Here is a 20734-nt window from a genome sequence, read left to right as displayed (position 1 = left end):
TTGACCATGACCCTTCACCACTCAAAATGAGCAGCTCCATGAGATACACATGCATTTCAAATATAAAATTGCTAGCTTCAATATTGCAGAGATGACATTACATGAGCAATTTTGACCCATATATTTGACCTTAAAGGATGACCTTGACCTTGACCTTTCACCACTAAAAATGTGCAGCTCCATGAGATACACATGCATGCCAAATATCAAGTTGCTATCTTCAATATTGCAAAAGTATTCATAAAATTAGCGATTTGGGCCACATATATTTGACCTCTGACCTTGAAGGATGACCTTGACCTTGACCTTTCACCACTCAAAATGTGCAGCTCCATGAGATACACATGCATGCCAAATATCAAGTTGCTATCTTCAATATTGCAAAAGTGCTCATACAATGAGCGATTTCGGCCACATATATTTGACATCTGACCTTGAAGGATGACCTTGACCTTGACCTTTCACCACTGAAATTGTGCAGCTCCATGAGATACACATGCATCCCAAATATCAAGTTGCTATCTTGAATATTGAAATACTGCAAAAGTGTACATTAAATGAGCGATTTTGACCCATATATTTGACCTTTGACCTTGAAGGATGACCTTGACCTTTCACCACTCAAAATGTGCAGCTCCATGAGATACATATGCATGCCAAATATCAAGTTCCTATCTTCAATATTGCAAAAGTTATTGCAAATGTTAAAGTTGGCGCAAACCAACCAACCAACAGACCAACAGACATGGCAAAAACAATATGTCCCCCACTACTATAGTGGGGGACATAAAAATCACTGGACTGGAAATTAAACTTACGCTTCATCTGTAAGTCATGAAGATAGACTCACATAACCAAAAATCAGCTCAATATCTAAAAGTATTGCTTAAAAAATGTTCAGAAAACAGTTATTTAAACAAGAGGGCCTGAAAGGCCCAATGTCGATCACCTGAGATTCAAAGGAACTGACCTGTTCTTTGAAGCCCTAGATGTCATTAAAACAAATGTTCTTACCAACTTTTATGACTAGTGAACACCCTGGCGGCCATGTTTTTCAACAGACCAGAACCATTTTCATACACATCCAAGATATCATTTAAACAAACATTCTGACAAAGTTTCATGAAGATTCATGAAGATATATAAGGAAAAATGCCCTGCCCCCTGGTGGCCATGTTTTTCAAGCAACTGGAACCATTATCAAACTTGTCCAAGATATCATTGGGACAATTCTTCTGACCAGGTTTCATGATGATCCGAAAATAAATTTGGCTTCTAGAGTGTTAACAAGGTTTTACTAAAGCTATATAAGGAACTAGAGTGTTAACAAGATTTTACTATAGACATATAAGGAAAAATGCCCCGCCCCTTGGCAGCCATGTTTTTCAAGCAAACGAAACCATTTTCGAACTCATCCAAGATATCAATGAGACAAATCTTCTGAACATATTTCATGAAGATTGGACAATAAATGTGGCCTCTAGAGTGTTAACAAGATTTTACTATAGCCATAAATAGCCATATAAGGAAAAATGCCCCACCCCTTGGCAGCCATGTTTTTCAAGCAAAGGTTACCATTTTTGAACTCATCCAAGATATCATTGAGACAAAACATCTGAGCAAGTTTCATGAAGATCAGAAAATAAATGTGGCCTCTAGAGTGTTAACAAGGTTTTACAAAAGCCATATAAGGAAAAATGCCCCGCCCCCTGGTGGCCATGTTTTTAAAGCAACCAAAACCATTTTCGAACTCATCCAAGATATCATTGGGACAAATCTTCTGACCAAGTTTCATGAAGATCGGAACATAAATGTGGCCTCTTAGAGTGTAAACAAGGTTTTACTATAGCCATATAAGGAAAAAAGCCCCACCACCTGGCGGTCATGTATTTCAACCAACCGGCATCATTTTTGAACTCGTCCAAGATATTATTGGATGAATCTTCTGACCAAGTTTCATGAAGATTGGACTATAAATGTGGCCTCTAGAGTGTTAACAGGGTTTTACAATAGCCATATTAGGAAAAATGTCCTGTCCCCTGGCGGCCATGTCTTTTAACCAATTGGCATTATTTTCGAACTCATTCAAGATATTATTGGGATGAATCTTCTGACTAACTTTCATGAAGATCGGACAATAAATGTGGCCTCTAGAGTGTTAACAAGATTTTACTTTAGCCATTTTAGGAAAAAATGCCCCGCTCCTTGGTAGCCATGTTTTTCAAGCAAAGGTTACCATTTTTTAACTCATCCAAGATATTACTGGGACAAATCATCTGAGCAATTTTCATGAAGATTGGAAAATAAATGTGGCCTCTAGAGTGTTAACAAGGTGTTACTAAAGCCATATAAGGAAAAATGCCCCGCCCCCTGAAGGCCATGTTTTTCAACCAACCGGCATCATTTTCGAATTCGTCCAAGGTATAATTGGGATAAATCTTTTGACCAAGTTTTATGAAGAATAGACAATAAATGTGGTCTCTAGAGTGTTAACAAGATTTTACTATAGCCATATAAGGAAAAATGCCCAGCCTCTTGGCAGCCATGTTTTTCAAGCCAACGTAACCATTTTCGAACTCATCCAAGATATCATTGACACTAATCTTCTGACCAAATTTCATGAAGATTGGACAATAAATGTGGCCTCTAGAGAGTTTACAAGGCAAATGTTGACGCCACACAATGCACAACGCAGAACGGACGACGCAAGACGGACAAAAGCAATCATCAAAGCTCATCATGAGCACGTTGTGCTCAGGTGAGCTGAAAACAATTCTCAGTGGAAGGCAAAAAATCAATTGACTGGAACAAATTTCACACATTCTGTAGGCCATGTAGGTATACTCACATACCAAATATCAGGTCAATATCCTAAGTGTTTTGGAAAAAAAAGTTCTGAAAATGCAATTCAAGACGGACAGAGGGACAGACAGACTGACGAATACTATATGCCACCCTACCAGAGGCATAAAAAAAGTTCAAATTGGGATCAAACGCCAGACCGCATCATTCCTAGGCAGACACTTTACCGGGTAATCATGTTGCAATAAAAGTAAGCCCAACTATGAGACAGTATAAGTGTTCCCGTTGACATACTACTTACTATATGTTCCAAGAATAACCATAAATATTAACAAAAACAAGAGTTCCGCCAATCGGTCAATTCCCTGACGAGTAATTGATTGTAAACGATATTCACGCTAATTGTGATAGTGACCTTGACCTTTGACCTAATGACCCCAACTTTGATAGGGGTCATGAACTGCCCTAGGCCAATCCACATGTTAAGTATCAAGCCAATCGGTCAAATTGTTTAAAAGTTATTGATCAAAAACAAAATGGTCTACCGACAGACTGACCGACATCCAGCAAAAAAGTATACAGTGTGATAGTGACCTTGACCTTTGACCAAGTGACCCCAATTTCAATAGGGGTCATCTACTGTCCAAGGCCAATTCACATTTTATGTATCAAGCCAATCAGTCAATTGGTTGACGAGTTATTGATCGGAAACTAAATGGTCTACCTACAGATAGACCGACCTACATCCAGCAAAACAATATACCCCTTCTTTGAAGAGGGGCATACAAATGAAAAATATAATTGCACATTTATAAGCAAAAGTGCAAGCAAACCTTTGCTGCATATTTAAGAACATTTTTATCTACAATACAGATGGACATTCAACCCTAATTACCAAAATGTGCCGCTCGCTTGAAGCTTTGCTTGAATTTAGAACACTGTAGGCTGTCCATCTTGATGATTTCTGAAATCATACAACAAAGAAAGTGATTAGAAGAAACACTTTTGAGGTCTTTAGCATATTACATTATTTGTGTTTTGTATAGGAAAACTAGGCCTAATGCAAGTGAGTCATAATCTGACATCTTATACAAGCACATGCAGACCACCACAATACTTTCCATTTGTAGGATAAAGTGGATCTATGAAAGCAGAAGTGTCACTTTGATCAGCTTGAGGTTACAAAATAAATATATTTTTCTATGACATAATATTTTTACATAGAGAACAACCACTTTAAAGCCTTGAATTAACAGCAGTAATAAATGCTGTCTAACCCACTACATGTTATTTTTGTGTCAAGGCAAATCCCACAATAAGTTCATCACAAGGCCACTGACCGAGTTAGTTAACAAACAAAAAATGCTTGATGTATATCTCTTTGTACAAACCAGTACATTAATTTTTTCATTTGTTTAAACTATAAATGAAAGATAATTAAGACAATTTTTTTAACAGTTTGCCATTGAAACGCACCACAACAAATACAGAACAGTTTAACTTGTACATATATGTACAGTGTATTTGAGAACAATAAAAATTAATTGATGATCAAGACAATTACATTAAATAGATCATAAGCACATGTATTGCAATTTAAATGATATGCAATCAAAACTGAATCATGACTGTCTCAATATGTATATAACATGTAGTGTGGACTTTTCTTAATCCTGATAAAGGGTCATCTTCATCAATAAGAACTGATTTTCAACTCTAGGTGTAACAGGGCATAAAAACTTATGTAATGCATTTGTACTTCAATAAAGATGAAATAAAATGTCTGCACTGTAAAATTTATTTGAGCTTACAATGATCTATGTTCCAACTTAAGTTGTAATCTATTTTAAAGCTAAATGCTACGAGCTGGCTTCTTAAAGATATTTAATTAGCTAAAATTACAAACAAAATTGTATAATTCATTTTTAACAGCAACAACAATTTCAAGCATGCAATATTTATAATTTTCCCAAGACAATGATACTTCATACAAGTTTATTATCAAAAGACATGTCGAAAAACAATGTACTGCAAATTCAAGCTCACACCAGAAAAATATATTATAATTACATAATATACAATATATGTGTGTGTTATGCCTATTATGTTAAGTCTAGATATAATAAACTGATAAAGAAGCTAGTCAGACATTTGCAAGAAAGAAATGTTCAAAATAAAAAAACAGTTAATCAGAACCATTCATAATAATACATAGAAAACTCATCTGGTTTTGGGACAAACAACCATGGTTATTGACCAACCTCTTGTAGAGTATGTAAACACAACAGGCTGAATCAGGTTTAACACTAAGACTTAATAGACAAACATAATGGCATGTGGCTATATGAACATACTAACAGATAACAGCCAAAAATCAAACACAGACATTTTTTTCTACTTTAAGTAAGTTACAGGAAGGAATTGTTATCTCAAGTTTAAACCTTTCTTTGGGTTTGGTGAGGTATACAGTCTTCAAAATTCGCACCTGCCCTTTTTTAGCCAATTTGTGAAAAAATAAAATTGAGCTAACAAAAACCAGCCAGGTAATTAAAATATTATGGTCAGAAATCATGCATTAACAAGAGCACCGCCTTGCGGGTGCAGACCGCTCATCTATTTTCTTTTTAAAGGTGAAGGGACTCTCATTTTCAATCACAAAGGAGGGAGGAGTGGAGTGAAGAGGGGTGTATAGTGTGGGGTTGTGGACATTTATTACATTATCTTCCAAAAAAGCGAAAAAAAAAAAAATAAATAAAAAAATCGGGGGGGGGGGGGGGGGGGGGGGGGGTATAGTGTGAGGGTGTGGTGATAATTTGTGAGATGATCTTAAAAAAAAAAAAAAAAAAAAAAAAAAAAAATCAAAAAAAAAAATTGGGGGGGGGGGGGGGGTGGGGGGGGTGGGGTGGGGGTATAGTGTGAGGGTGTGGTGGTCATTAGTGAGATGATCTTATAAAAAAAAAAAAAAAAAAAAAAAAAAAATTAGGGGGGGGGGGGGAGGGGGGGAGGGGGGGGAGGGCACGGGGGATGGTTTGGGTGAAGTCTATTGTGGTATGTCAGGTAAGAGTAGTTTCATCAAAGTATCAATCAAATCTAATCATAAATAAAGAAGTTATGGCAATTTTAGCAAAATTTAATAATTTGACCTTGAGAGTCAAGGTCATTCAAAGGTCAAAGTAAAATTCAAGTTGCCAGGTACAGTAACCTCATGATAGCATGTAAGTATTTGAAGTTTGAAAGCAATAGCCTTGATACTTCGAGTGGATCGAAACACAAAATTTAACCATATATTAAAAGTTACTAAGTCAAAAAAGGGCCATAATTCCGTAACAATGACAACCAGAGTTATGCAACTTGTCCTTTTACTGTACCCTTATGATAGTTTGTGAGTGTTCCAAGTATGAAAGCAATATCTATGATACTTTAGGGGTAAAGTGACCAAAACATAAATCTTAACCAAATTTTCAATTTTCTAAGTATAAAGGGCCCATAATTCCGTCCAAATGCCAGTCAGAGTTACATAACTTTGCCTGCACCGTCCCCTTATGATAGTTCATAAATCTTGCAAGTATGAAAGCAATAGCTTTGATACTGTAGGAATAAAGTGGACCTAAACACAAAACTTAATCAAATTTTCAATTTTCTAAGTATAAAAAGGGCACATAATTCTGTCAAAATGCCAGTCAGAGTTACATTACTTTGCCTGCACAGTCCCCTTATGATAGTTAGTAAGTGTTGCAAGTATGAAAGCAATAGCTTTGATGCTTAAGGAATAAAATGGACCTAAACACAAAACTTAACCAAAATTGTCAATTTTCTAAGTATAAAAAGGGCACATAATTCTGTCAAAATGCATGCCAGAGTTATCTAACTTTGCCTGCCCAGTCCCCTCATGATAGTAAGTAAGTGTACCAAGTTTGAATGCAATAGCATTGATACTTACTGAGAAAAGTGGAACTAAACGCAAAACTTAACCAAAATTTGCAATTTTTTAAGTATAAAAAGGGCACATAATTCTGTCAAAATGCACGCCAGAGTTATCTAACTTTGCCTGCCTAGTCCCCTCATGATAGTAAGTAAGTGTACCAAGTTTGAATGCAATAGCATTGATACTTTCTGAGAAAAGTGGACCTAAACGCAAAACTTAACCGGACGCCGACGCCAACGCCAACGCCAACGCCAACGCCGACGCCGACGCCAAGGTGATGACAATAGCTCATAATTTTTTTTCAAAAAATAGATGAGCTAAAAAATGGCCAAACATTTCTTTATCAATTTATTTCAATCGGCTTATAAAATGTCACAATTTTTGGGGCCATATTTTACTTGCATTTTATTTGAAAACGCCAATGCTTGCCTAGTTGTTACATATCCAATGGAATCATCTTGTTAAATTCTTACATGTACTTACATGACTGTTGCAATTTTCTTTGCAAACATTCATGAGAGAAGCAGAAATGCCTAAATAAGTTAAACCAAGTTAATTTGTAGAATTTATATCCCTGCTACATAATATTTTTTATGAATGGTCGCAAATAACTTGATATATTGTATAATTCTTAAAAAGTCATTAAGTGTATGATAATTCTTTTTTATGTATTGCAATTTTCCTCATTGACATCTATACACCCATGAAGTTTCAAGTTGAAATCTTGCGGCGTATCTGAGATAAAGCCCTGAAAAGTAACATCATAAAAAACAACAAAGGGCAACCACTCTTATTTAAAAAAAAGAAGGGTTATGGTTCTCCAGCAAAGCACTTCTCCTCATTAATATCAATACACCCATCTAGTTTTATGTTGTAATCTTGTATTGTATCTGAGATATAGCGTTGAAAAGTAACATCATAAAAAAAAAACAAGGGACAAAATTGTCACAAAACCAGGTTTTCAATGTGAAAAAAAATCTGATAAAGGGAGAAAACTCAAACTGAACTTTTGAAATGACCAAAAAAAATTAACCCCCTTTGTAAGGTTTTTTTTTTTTTTAAATCTATTTTTAGTCGTGGCGACCTTGACATTGGAGATATTGACGTGATTCTTTCGTGGGACACACCGTCCCATGATGGTGAACAAATGTGCCAAATGATTTTAAAATCTCACAATGAATGACATAGTTATGGCCAGGACAAGCTCATTTATGGCCATTTTTGACCTTTGAACTCAAAGTGTGACCTTGACCTTGGAGATATTGACGTAATTATTTCGCGCGACACACCGTCCAATGATGGTGAACAAATGTGCCAAATGATTTTAAAATCTGACGATGAACGACATAGTTATGGCTCGGACAAGCTCATTTATGGCCATTTTTGACCTTTGAACTCAAAGTGTGACCTTGACCTTGGAGATATCGACGTAATTATTTCGCGCGACACACCGTCCAATGATGGTGAACAAATGTGCCAAATGATTTTAAAATCTGACAATGAACGACATAGTTATGGCCCGGACAAGCTTATTCCGCCAGCCCGCCAGCCAGCCCGCCAGCCAGCCCGCCCATTGGTTCTTTAGCATGGCACTTCTCCTCATTGATATTGATACACCTATGTAGCATCATCTTGAATGATTGTATGGTATCTGAAATATAGCCCTAAAAAGTTACATGTACATCATACAAAAACAAAGGGCAATTACTATTATTAAAGAAAGTGTATGGTTATGGTTGTTGTGCATGGCATTTCACCTCATTGATATTTATACACCCATGAAGTGTCATGTTGATATCTTGAATAGTTTCTGAGATAAAGACCTGAAATGTTTTGTGACAGACAGACAGACAAACTGAATGACAGACGGAGGGACAACGCCAATTCTATATCCCTCTGCCTTTGGTGGGGGATAATAATCTTTCGTTTATAAGGATGCCTTCAGAAAAAGGCAGGGTAAATAAGCACGCTGAGTTTTCTTATATCTTTTTAATTTCATGGAGAAATCAAATAAAATATGGTGAAATCTTATTTTAATCAAGTACCTCATGTCATTTTTTGTTTTCATTCTTTTAAAGGGGTCTTTTCACGTTTTGGTCATTGACAAAATAAAATAAAAAATTGTGTCAGATTTGCAGATATTTGTTGTAGTTATGATATTTGAGAAGAAACAGCAATACGGACCATTTACCATGCTCTAACATATCCATTATATGCATCTTTTGACGATTTAAAAACCTGAAAATTATAAAGCGTTGCAATGCGAAACGATTGAATAATTTTGAGAGTTCTGTTGTTGTCATTATATTTTGTGATACTCCAAGGATTGCTTATATAAACTATAAAATACGGCACTCAATGTTTGAGCACTGATGGACGAGTGGTCTAAGCGATAGACTTCAACTACATGTATTGGGGTCAGTGGTTCGAGCCCAGTTAAGCGTAACTTTTTTTCTTTCTTTAATTTTATTCTTGATGTTTTACTGGAGCTTTTTAGATCCAATGTTTACATTTATCAATATAAAACATTTAATGACAAACTTCTATACATACCAAAATCTGTGAAAAGGTCCCTTTAAGTTCAGGCTGGTATTTTTTTTAGCTACATTCACAATGAAAAATTCAAAAACTCTTAATATAACATCAGTTAATTACACATTAATTATGTATTTCAAGCAGCGTAGGAAGATTGTTTCTTCATTGAAGTTCTTAAAAAAATGTTTTTTTTCTGTTGAAAATGTAGAATATCATATCAGGTGTGTATAACAAACTTCAAAGAAAGCAGAGAATAATAAAGACTACTAAAGATTAAGGTGTTATGAAGCTATAAATTGCTACTTATGCATTTAAAGAAACAAGCTAGCCAAGGCATCCCTGATATATTGCACCATATAATATCAACAAGCTTTTGCTAGGTCATGATGACATGCTTCTGTCAAGCAATTGTGCAAGTCCACAAATATTTGTTCTAAAAATGATCACAAGATTATCAAGGCCACATTACCGTGGAGTTTATAATTTATAACAAAGATGAACATATATTCTATTAAACCACATCACTTAAACTCTGCTAAAAAATATATGCATTCAACTAACATTTTAAGCATTAAAGAAAAAACACAATATTTATTCGTGTATGATGCAAAACTCTGCATAAACCATTCAGGTATACAAATATGAATGCAATGGATGTTTGGGGAATTAAATTTACCTAGATTTCAGTGAATATGTACTTGTCAAGCCTAGGTTGCAAAAAATGAAGACAGTCTACAGTAAACAAGACTGTAAATTACACTAGCTGACTTTTTAAATATTCGTTTTTGCATAATTATACATGTGCCTGTGTTGTGTCTTAGCTGTATCTATGTTACATATGATCACCACCAGACATTAGTATGTGAATGCACATGTCAACATTGAACATCAATATTTTATATTTAACTCTAATCATTCTGCTTTTAAACATTGTACTTGTACTGATATTTGTGTTTTTGTGAACAGTCATACATGAAACTAAAAGTATACCATCCATTTAGCAACATATATAGTTTGCTTCAACAGATCACAAAGCAAAAGCAACAATGGTTAGTAATTTTTTACTATTGGATCAGCACTAAAACATTATTTTTTGTTTACTGCTAAAATTTAAATAAGCAGTTAGAAGTAATGTTAATTATACAACAGAAATATATACATCTTAAATACAAGGAAATATATGAGAGGAATAGTCATAGCCCAATGCCACTAGCCATGTTACACAAGATATAAATATCTTCCCAGTGCTTCAGCTAGGATCTGAAAAGGGCAGGGGGGGCTTTTTTGTCAAATGGGCACTTTCGGCGCACAGTATTTTGTCAAAAGGGCACTTTGGAGCGCGCGGTCCTTTCAGGAGTGCTTCCTGTTGCATTTAACTTTGTTATAAATAATTGTTAGAAAATATTATTCCCATTATAATTAAACCATTCAAATATTATGTCTACAATTAGGAATAAATTAAATACAATGTAATAGGAGATTTATTAATTATCATATGTAAAAAATAAAAAAATATTATTTTTTTTTAAGGTCAAGGGGGCCCTAGGAAGGGCAGGGCGGAGGTTCAGAAGGGCAGGGCGGGGCGCCCTTCAATTTAGGCCTAGCTGGAGCACTGCTTCCTATTACTTAACAAGGTGTAGACCCCTTAAGACAGATGAGAGGTCAAACGTGACCCAAGTTGCATGCAGAGACTTGCCTTTTCAGCCTCCAGCTTTAGGCTTATACCCCAGAGCGGCCTGACAAGACTTTCTGTCTATAAAAAGGTAAAGAGCAGATGACAGGATGGAAAGCAAGTCCTTCCGTGTACAAGAGTGGAGGGATTGGAGGTGGTGTTAGACTGAAGGTTATTTAAGATCCACTGGGAAAGAACAAAAACTGTCATGTGACACCCAAAGTCAGTAGTTGTTTTATAAAGGAAAACAGCAGCACCAGGTAGGTTTATTTTCAAAATCTTTGATGATTTCCTATGGCTTGTATACCACATAGTGCAAGCAATAAGGCATGCATAAACTTGCGATCGGTATATCACGTGTTTTATGTACGTTGCTTTGGTTTTCGCGAACTCTTTGACACAAATATCTTTAGTAAAAGCAAACGTAAGTAGCAAAATTACAAAGAGTTGGTAACAAAGACTTTTAAGGGTCACTGGACAGTTTATGCTCTTTGCAAGTGAGATCTGGGATCATAAAATGGTACAGGGTGCTGCTAACACATGGTGCAGTGGAAAGCCCCACCAGTCTCGTGACATTTTCTTATTGTAAATAAATAAAGGTTTCTAGCAGTCATTTCATTTCCCATTGAATATTTGAAACAGGAGATTTGTAGAATAAACTGTATTAAGGCATGATTTGTATAAACAAGAGGGCTCAGATGGCCCTAGTTCGCTAACCTGAGAGGAGTCGGTTCATTCAATCTTTACCAAATGTCAAACTTGACCTAGATATTGTCAAGACAAACATCCTGGCCAAGTTTTATCATTATTTCATCTGCGAGTCATGATCAATGTACCTATAAAGTTTCATGATCCTAGGCGTAAGCATTCTGGAGTTATCATCCGAAAACCATTTTTCTAAGTTGAGTCATCGTGACCTTGACAGCCATTGTGTGAATACGTTTTTTGGCACTGTGACCTTGACCTTTGACCTAATGACCTGATAATCAATAGGGGTCATCTGCGAGTCATATTCAATAACACTATGAAGGTTCATGAACCTAGGCATAAGCGTTCTTGAGTTATCATCCAGAAACCATTTTACTATTTCAGGTCACTATGACCTTGACCTTTGACCTAGTGACCTGAAAATCAATAGGGGTCATCTGCGAGTCATGATAATTGTACCTATGAAGTTTCATGATCCTAGGCTTAAGCGTTCTTGAGTTATCATCCAGAAACCATTTTACTATTTCAGGTAACCGTGACCTTGACCTTTGACCTAGTGACCTGAAAATCAATAGGGGTCATCTTCGAGTCATAATCAATGTATCTATGAAGTTTCATGATCCTAGGCATAAGCGTTCTTGAGTTATCATCTGGAAACCATTTTACTATTTCAGGTCACCGTGACCTTGACCTTTGACCTAGTGACCTGAAAATCAATAGGGGTCATCTAAGAGTCATGATTAATGTACCTATGAAGTTTCATGATCCTAGGCCTAAGCGTTCTTGAGTTATCATCCGGAAACCATTTTACTATTTTGGGTCATCGTGACCTTCACCTTTGACCTAGTGACCTGAAAATCAATAGGGTTCATCTAGGAGTTATGATCAATGTACCTATGTAGTTTCATGATCCTAGGCCTAAGCGTTCTTGAGTTATCATCCGGAAACCATTTTACTATTTCGGGTCATCATGACCTTGACCTTTGACCTAGTGACCTGAAAATCAATAGGGGTAATCTGCGAATCATGATCAATGTATCTATGTAGTTTCATGATCCTAGGCATAAGCGTTCTTGAGTTATCATCCATAAACCATTTTACTGCTTTGGGTCACTGTGACCTTGACCTTTGACCTAGTGATCTGAAAATCAATAGGCGTCATTTGCGAGTCATGATCAATGTATCTATGAAGTTTCATGATCCTAGGCATAAGTGTTCTCGTGTTATCATCAGGAAACCATTTTACTATTTCTATCATCATGACCTTGACCTTTGACCTAGTGACCTGAAAATCGATAGAGGTCATCTGCGAGTCATGATCAATGTACCTATGAAGTTTCATGATCCTTGGCATAAGTGCTCTTGAGTTATCATCCGGAAACCATCTGGTGGACGGACGGACCGACATGAGCAAAACAATATACCCCCTCTTCTTCAAAAGGGGGGGAGGGGCATAATGTGAAAACTGCTCCCCTCCCAGCAGCCATGTTATTCAACTGACCGGAACCATTTTTGAACTCAACTCTTGTATCAAGGAAACAAAATTTTATGTTCTGTGCAAATTTCATGAAAATTGGGCCAAAAATGTGACTTCTACTGTGTTCACATGTTTTCACTATATACATATAGAGAAAAATGCCCCGCCCACTGGCGGCCATGTTTTTTCACCGATCCCGACCATTTTCATACCCGTCCGAGATATCAATAAAACCAATGTTTTGACCAACTTTCATGATGATTGGGCAAAAATTGTGACTTCTAGAGTGTTTACAAGGTTTCTCTAGCCAAATATATACCTATACAAGGGACAAAATTGTCACAAAACCAGGTTTTCATTGTGAAAAAAAAATCTGATAAAGGGAGAAAACTCAAACTGAACTTTTGAAATGACCAAAAAAAATTAACCCCCTTTGTAAGTTTTTTTTTTTTTTAAATCTATTTTTAGTCGTGGCGACCTTGACATTGGAGATATTGACGTGATTCTTTCGTGGGACACACCGTCCCATGATGGTGAACAAATGTGCCAAATGATTTTAAAATCTCACAATGAATGACATAGTTATGGCCAGGACAAGCTCATTTATGGCCATTTTTGACCTTTGAACTCAAAGTGTTACCTTGACCTTGGAGATATCGACGTAATTATTTCGCGCGACACACCGTCCAATGATGGTGAACAAATGTGCCAAATGATTTTAAAATCTGACGATGAACGACATAGTTATGGCTCGGACAAGCTCATTTATGGCCATTTTTGACCTTTGAACTCAAAGTGTGACCTTGACCTTGGAGATATCGACGTAATTATTTCGCGCGACACACCGTCCAATGATGGTGAACAAATGTGCCAAATGATTTTAAAATCTGACAATGAACGACATAGTTATGGCCCGGACAAGCTTATTCCGCCTGCCCGCCAGCCAGCCCGCCAGCCAGCCAGCCAGCCCGCCCGCATTCGCCAATCTAATAACCAGTTTTTTCCTTCGGAAAACCTGGTTAAAAATGCCCCGCCCACTGGCGGCCATGTTTTTTCACCGATCTCGACCATTTTTGAACTCTTCCGAGAAATCAATTGAACCAATGTTTTGACCAACATTCATAATGATTGGGCATAAATTGTGACTTCTAGAGTGTTTACAAGGTTTCTCTATAGCCAAATAAGGAAAACTGCCCCACCCACTGGCGGCCATGTTTTTCAACGGATTGGAACCACTATTAAACTCAACCAAGATATCATTAAAACAAACATTTTGACAAAGATACATGAAGATTGGGAATGAAATGTGACTTCTACAGTGTTAACAAGGTTTTTCTTTTTTTTGACCTTGTGACCTAGTTTTTGACCCGGCACAACCCAGTTTCGAACTCGGCCAAATTTCATTGGGACAAAGCCTCTGACCAAGTTTCATGAAGATGGGACAAGAAATGTGGCCTCTAGAGTGTTTAGGAGCAAATGTTAACGGACAGACGGACGGACATACGACGGACAAAGACCGGTCACAAAAGCTCACCTGAGCAATCAGGTGAGCTAAAAAATAGAAGTACATGATAAGATAAGACTTGTGTTCACGAAATATGTTTATTAAATTTCCTGTTTATTAAGATTAACTGTATTTTTAAATGATGTATGTTTTGTGTATACTTCAATGCATGCCGTTATTTTAAATGTATGTCATATCAACAAAAAAACGCCACACGTTTAAGGGAGAAAAAATTGTTCTTATAAGAAGAAAAAGTTTAAGATGTATTTCTTTTTCATTAACATGTGTTACATTATTTACAAAAACTTACCAAAAGGTCGACAAAAATATATATTGACATATTTGTAATCGTAGTATGATGAAATATTGTGCACTGTAGCAGATCCATATGCATGTTTGGTAGAGGACCAAGAAAGATTCCTGTAAGTTTTGGATGAAAATTGGCAAAGAATATGAGACAAGAGGGCTAAAGACACTAAGTTGCTTACCTTAGAACCTAAGGAACACACATGTTCTGAACAGGTAGTGTTAAAAAAATATTTTAACAATTACTTCTGAAGAAAACTGCCCAACATCTTGCTGCCATGTTATTAAATACCAAAGAAAATAAATAAAATATTTTTTTAACTCATCCCCAGGTATACACAAATTTCAATATTCTGAGCATTTTCAAGATGTGTTGGTCAAAACTGTGACTTCTATGGTGTATAAATAGTCTATGGTGCAAAAATAGTTTTGCTACAGCCACATACAGAAACTGGCGGTGATGTATTACATATACATTCACCGTATACTATCTCATTTGACCAAGAAATTCTGAAACAAATGCTGAATGCAAGTTTCATTAAGATTTCACAAAAATGTGACAGTTTAGACTGTACCCGAGTTTTATTCCCGCCGGAAATCCGATGTCTTAAATTGTCGGAATACAAAACACAATTTTCATTTAACAAAATCTGCTCCAACATTCTTTTTTAGTATGAGTTTCAATAATATAGAAATTTTATAAAATATTGCCATAAATATGAACATTATAAATTGGAAAAAAATAGCCGACAACAACCAATTTAGCATCAGAATTCCCGGGTTTGTTTTAGTATATGTTGTGTACCCGGGATAGTTAATGTTTTTTTCAATTGTTAGAAGTTGTACATGTAATCTATTTGATGGTTATCCATGACTATTACGACGATCATTCTCATGATTTCCAGTGTTTGGAAAGTAGGTCATGTTTACTCAAGGGTGATGCTATGATTTTGAATTACGTAACAAACCATTATGTTAGTTTGTTTATGGATTAATGGTAGCTTTATCAAATGTTTTATATGCCGCTTTTTTTTATAATTAAAAATGTAAACCTATTTTACGAACAACATGAGCAAGAGTTTCGTTTTTCTATTGAGTGACTTTTTTAACTAAAGCACATGCGCATGGGGCCAAACAAAATAAATTGTGTGGTTCGGGTAATGGCTGAAAAAACATTAGGTAGGGTTACGGTAGGTTTTTTGTTTTTTTTGGTCTTTGCAAAGGCTCACATGCTTTAGCGATTGCTATAGTGTTTTAATATATTTTGTTAACCATACATTGTCTTTTTGTTTCAGAAAAGGCTCAGAAATCCATGAAACTAACCTATTAACCTCTAAGACACATCTTCATTCAGTTATTGAACCATCCATCCACCTGACAAATGGCAGCTCAAACAGAGCATATGTCAGATCCTGTCTATACATATTAATGACTCTTCAAGAAAAACAGCAATAAAGTCATTGACAACAACATTTAAAAAAATTGTTTTTACCTTTCCTGCATTGATACGCATAATCCCGTCTCGATCAATTTCTTAATACATCCATATCAACCATACTTTCTATCTATTACTGCATACTTATTACTTTTCCCATTGCTACTTATTACCCGATTATCCCGTATATTCCAGTTTTAAAGCAAATTCTGGTAAATATTTATGATATATGTAAAAGTGCTCAAAAATTTCACTAAACACAAACATTCGCCATTTTTCTTAAGTATCAAATAAATTTTGGTGTTTGTTACTATTTAAAGATGTGATAAAATAACACCCAATCGGGCGGGTTTTTCCACTGAACACCCGTAAATTGCCTGACGTGATGTTCATGTTTTTATACAACACAACACCCAAACTTTCCATGCGACATTCTACATGCCTGCATAATTTTGACGCGCTTTTTATTGAGACAAAGGATAAAGCACTGTTTATTAGATGCTAGAATTTGTTGATGTCGGGTTAGCATTAAAATTCGGAAGCGTGTTTCGGATTACAAAATGAATAATGCTAATTTTTTTATACAAGAAGAAAAAAAGTCGGGTTGGGACCAAAATTGTAGGTAGGGTCGGGTTACCAGAACCACACAATTTATTTTGTTTGGCCTGGTAACAAATCTAAGCATCCAATCAGAAGGGCCTATACTACGAGTAATCGTACATGAGACATATAACTACAGGGAGCTAAGTGTAGCCAGTATTTTGTCAAAACATTGCTGATTTAAATGCATTTTTCGTTGTAATGTCAAAGAATACACATTTAATTAAAGATTGACATATAACACATGCATGTTTTTGTATTTGTTCACCTCCAAAATTCGTACGTATTCATTAAGAGGGCTGATACTACGGATAGACAAGCTATAAGTTATAGTGACCAGCAGCTACCCTTCCATATGTTGCTCTGTTTTGTCCACACAACAAACCTCACCTCAGTTGCTGTTTTTTCAATTGCACTTTGAATACTGGTATTGTTCGATCGAAGAGTCAACTGTCTTTTTTCAGAGATCACTGCACCGTACGGGGCTGAAATTGAGAGGTTCCGCTGCGAATTAAACGCAACCGATTTACAGCCACCACTTCGAAGAGAACAGCTGATTATGTTCAACATGTTTTTGTACAAAACAGCGTTTAAATAGGAGACACAAGTCCAAAGATGACAACATATAGTTCACACATAACGCCTTCCGCGCATTATTTAATTTTTTGCATTATTTAAATATTTCCTGTGTCGATTAATATAGTAAAAACTTAGTTCAGTGAGTTTATTGTGACCCATTATTTTCTTTATTATTTACAGCCTATTTACAGTGACCTTGACACTTAATAAATGTGGTGTGTACACAATGGACAACTCGTCCCCAAGTCAACTCGTCCCGTGATCAACTCGTCCCCATTTTGGTCAACTCATCACCAAGTCGACTCGTCCCATGGTCAACACGTACCTTATTCAAGCTATTCATTTGGCAATGAGCTCAAGACGCGTAATTTATGCAACACATAAATAAGAAACACAAAAATAGAGTTTAACATAGCGCTTTTATTTCACAACTTTAACAAAATTTCAAAGTTTTACACCATACCATATTCTTATTGCATAAAATATATACAATGTATATAGCAAACAATATAAAGAACAAATATACAGTGGGTAAGCCATACAATTCATTAAAATACCACTTAACTTTGAATAATGCAAGGCAATAAATTATCGTACGCTGTAAATAACACCTTTCGCACCCTTAAAAACAAATAACCTTTGAAAGACACCGATTACAAGTGACAATTTTCATCAACCCTTTCCCTGCTTTATACTTATCCGCAGTAGATAAATTACCTATGAACGAGACATTAATTCTGACAATCACGTGCTTGGATTATTCAAGGGGACAACATTAAGAGAAAATTAGACATCATCTCTATGATTGAGACTATTAAACTGACCATTCTACACCTACTTCTGTATATCGGGTACGAGTTGACTCGGGTAGGGACGAGTTGACCAAAAACAGGGACGAGTTGACAAAAATGGGTACGAGAGTTGACAAAAATGGGTACGAGTTGACCGCGGGACGAGTTGACTTGGGGGCGAGTTGACCGACACCCCATTTTTCCGGAGCATTTAGACTCAAGACACTACGGTTCACTGAATGTTTGATAAATTTGTACAGTGCACAAGCTCTTCCAAGTTTTACCTCTCAAACAGTTTAGAAATCTTTTTATCATTTTTGCTTATTGTGTACACACCGGTCTTACTCATATTACTGATAACAAGAAATATCTTTAAAAAAGATATACGGCGTTGATAATGGTCGATGTTTATGAACGATCAAAAGTTATCTCTATGAGATAAAAAGTAGCGGATGCCTTTTTTCTGCGCAGTTCTTAGCTACATCACAAGCAAATCAATTACGGGGTGTTGCGCCAGATTTCGTGGCTTATTTTGCTTTATGTGATATTATTACTCAGATATCTATATTTACAGAATAGAAAAACACAAGAAACATGAAAATAAACGAGTGCATATAGGTCAGCCGGCAATACTCGAATCTTATTTAATTGCATAATTATAGTATAGTGAATTATTGTGCTCATGCTTAATAAACTGGTCTAAATGGATAAATATTTTTAATTAATTTTATCAAAATTGGTCCTTATCATACAAATGTTGAAAACATATTAAAAATCGATGATTGACATACCACAATAATATCGCCGAATACTAGTATCTTTATTTAGTATCTTTCTGATCAAAACAGACTTCAAGTGCACAAAGTTTACGAGACGGCGTTTATATAAAGATTTCTGCAACTGACCGCAAACTGACCTTGATACCTTGCGGATTGGAATGCAATGCATTAAAGTTAGGTAACAATTCTGCTGCTGAAACGACGGCTTGTTTACGCCAACTGTACACGAACAAGGCAACAGCTGTGCCTAAAATATTGATATATCGACAAAGCGACTAAACGAACTATTTACTCCATCAGACAAAAATAACATAGATTCCAATTTTTTCCTTCAATGAAAATATCGCAACCCCTTCTGCGAACTCCGGTGATGAACTGTATATAAACTCTGACTTTCACATACTGGCCGCGATTTGACCCGAAACCTCGCGGGTTGAAATGCAATGCAAGTAAGTACTAAATATAAGAATATAGCCTTTAGTATAAACGCTTTTGCGCTGGTAATTCTCTGAAAATAAAAGGTGAACGCACAAACTGTATTTATGTCGAAAATTGATTGTAAAACTGTTCTATCTATTGAGCCTTTTCATTAGAGATAAAATTGTTTCATGCAGTAAAACAGTGTTTTAAAGACGCGGATATGTTCCCAATGTTCTGGTGTTATACTCAAATCAGCCAATGGAATAAATGAAGTGTATTCATTCGTACCTAGCCGCGGGAAATTTCATTTGAATATTATTGGACACTTACAAAGGTCAAGTCAGGGTGAAAAGCTGGCTTAATACAGCTTACGCCGAAAAAACGTAGCACTTGACGTGGCATCTAGTCATTTCGGCAACTGGTTACTTCGGCACCGTAAAAAAGTGCCACTTCGGCACTCGGGTTTTACTAGTTCGACAGTTAGTCACTTCGGCACTGGTATATTATATCATTTAATTGATGTTCAATCCGTTTGCAAAGTATATACACAAATCGCATTGCCAATTAAAGTAGATGTGATGTATTTTTTCTCAGTTGATCACAGTTTAATAGCAATTAATAAAAACGCCAGTTAATGGTACATAAAAGAGTTTGGTATAATTAGATATTAGCACATTGAAAAATTGCGTGTTGTTTGTGTATATACTAGATTTTATGTGATGAATTTTTTTTATTAGCGTACTATTAATTAATGTACTTTTGTTTGAGTTTATTTTATTTTGTTATTCCATAAAATTGTTTTACAATAGCTTTTTCCTTCTAACTTATTTGTGACTAGATGTCGTATTAGATATGAATATATGATTATGATTTGCTATATCGAGTATTTATGACTCACTAGTGTTTGCATTCAAAAAGTAAAGACCCATCATATTTGACTTTATGATAAAACAATATTTAGTGTTTTTTTGCTGCATTGTCTGCCTTAAAAAATATTGTAATGGGCCCCTTTGGGATTAGGGTGTGAATAATAGTTGTATAATCAACAACAAAAATTAATTACGGTCCACACGTCACTCTGTCAACTGCTCGCGGCAGAATAATCTCGCTTAGTACCAAATAAAATGCAGTGGGTATTTTGTATCTATTGTTATAAATTATGTGTTTCTGCTATAACGATCGACGTAATTTTGGCGACATG

The 20734-nt window shown here is 35.8% G+C and overlaps 1 protein-coding gene across 1 annotated transcript in view; it reads right to left on the bottom strand.

Annotated features, from left to right (window-relative positions):
- Positions 1-17773, bottom strand: part of LOC127842804 (3-methyl-2-oxobutanoate dehydrogenase [lipoamide] kinase, mitochondrial-like) — a 63315-nt gene extending 45542 nt beyond the window's left edge. Inside the window, exons 1-2 of the mRNA XM_052372544.1 lie at positions 17355-17773; positions 3698-3766 (exon numbers count right to left, since the gene is read on the bottom strand). Coding sequence (XP_052228504.1) covers positions 3698-3766; positions 17355-17534 — 249 coding nt within the window. The 5' untranslated portion in view covers positions 17535-17773. The remainder of the gene's footprint in view (positions 1-3697; positions 3767-17354) is intronic.
- Between the last annotated feature and the right edge of the window lie 2961 nt (positions 17774-20734).

This window comes from Dreissena polymorpha, chromosome 1 (assembly GCF_020536995.1).
Source record: "Dreissena polymorpha isolate Duluth1 chromosome 1, UMN_Dpol_1.0, whole genome shotgun sequence".
NCBI classification, from domain to species: Eukaryota; Metazoa; Mollusca; class Bivalvia; order Myida; family Dreissenidae; genus Dreissena; species Dreissena polymorpha.
Note: the sequence above shows the minus strand (reverse complement) of the source record. Positions and strands in the feature narration are given on the sequence as shown.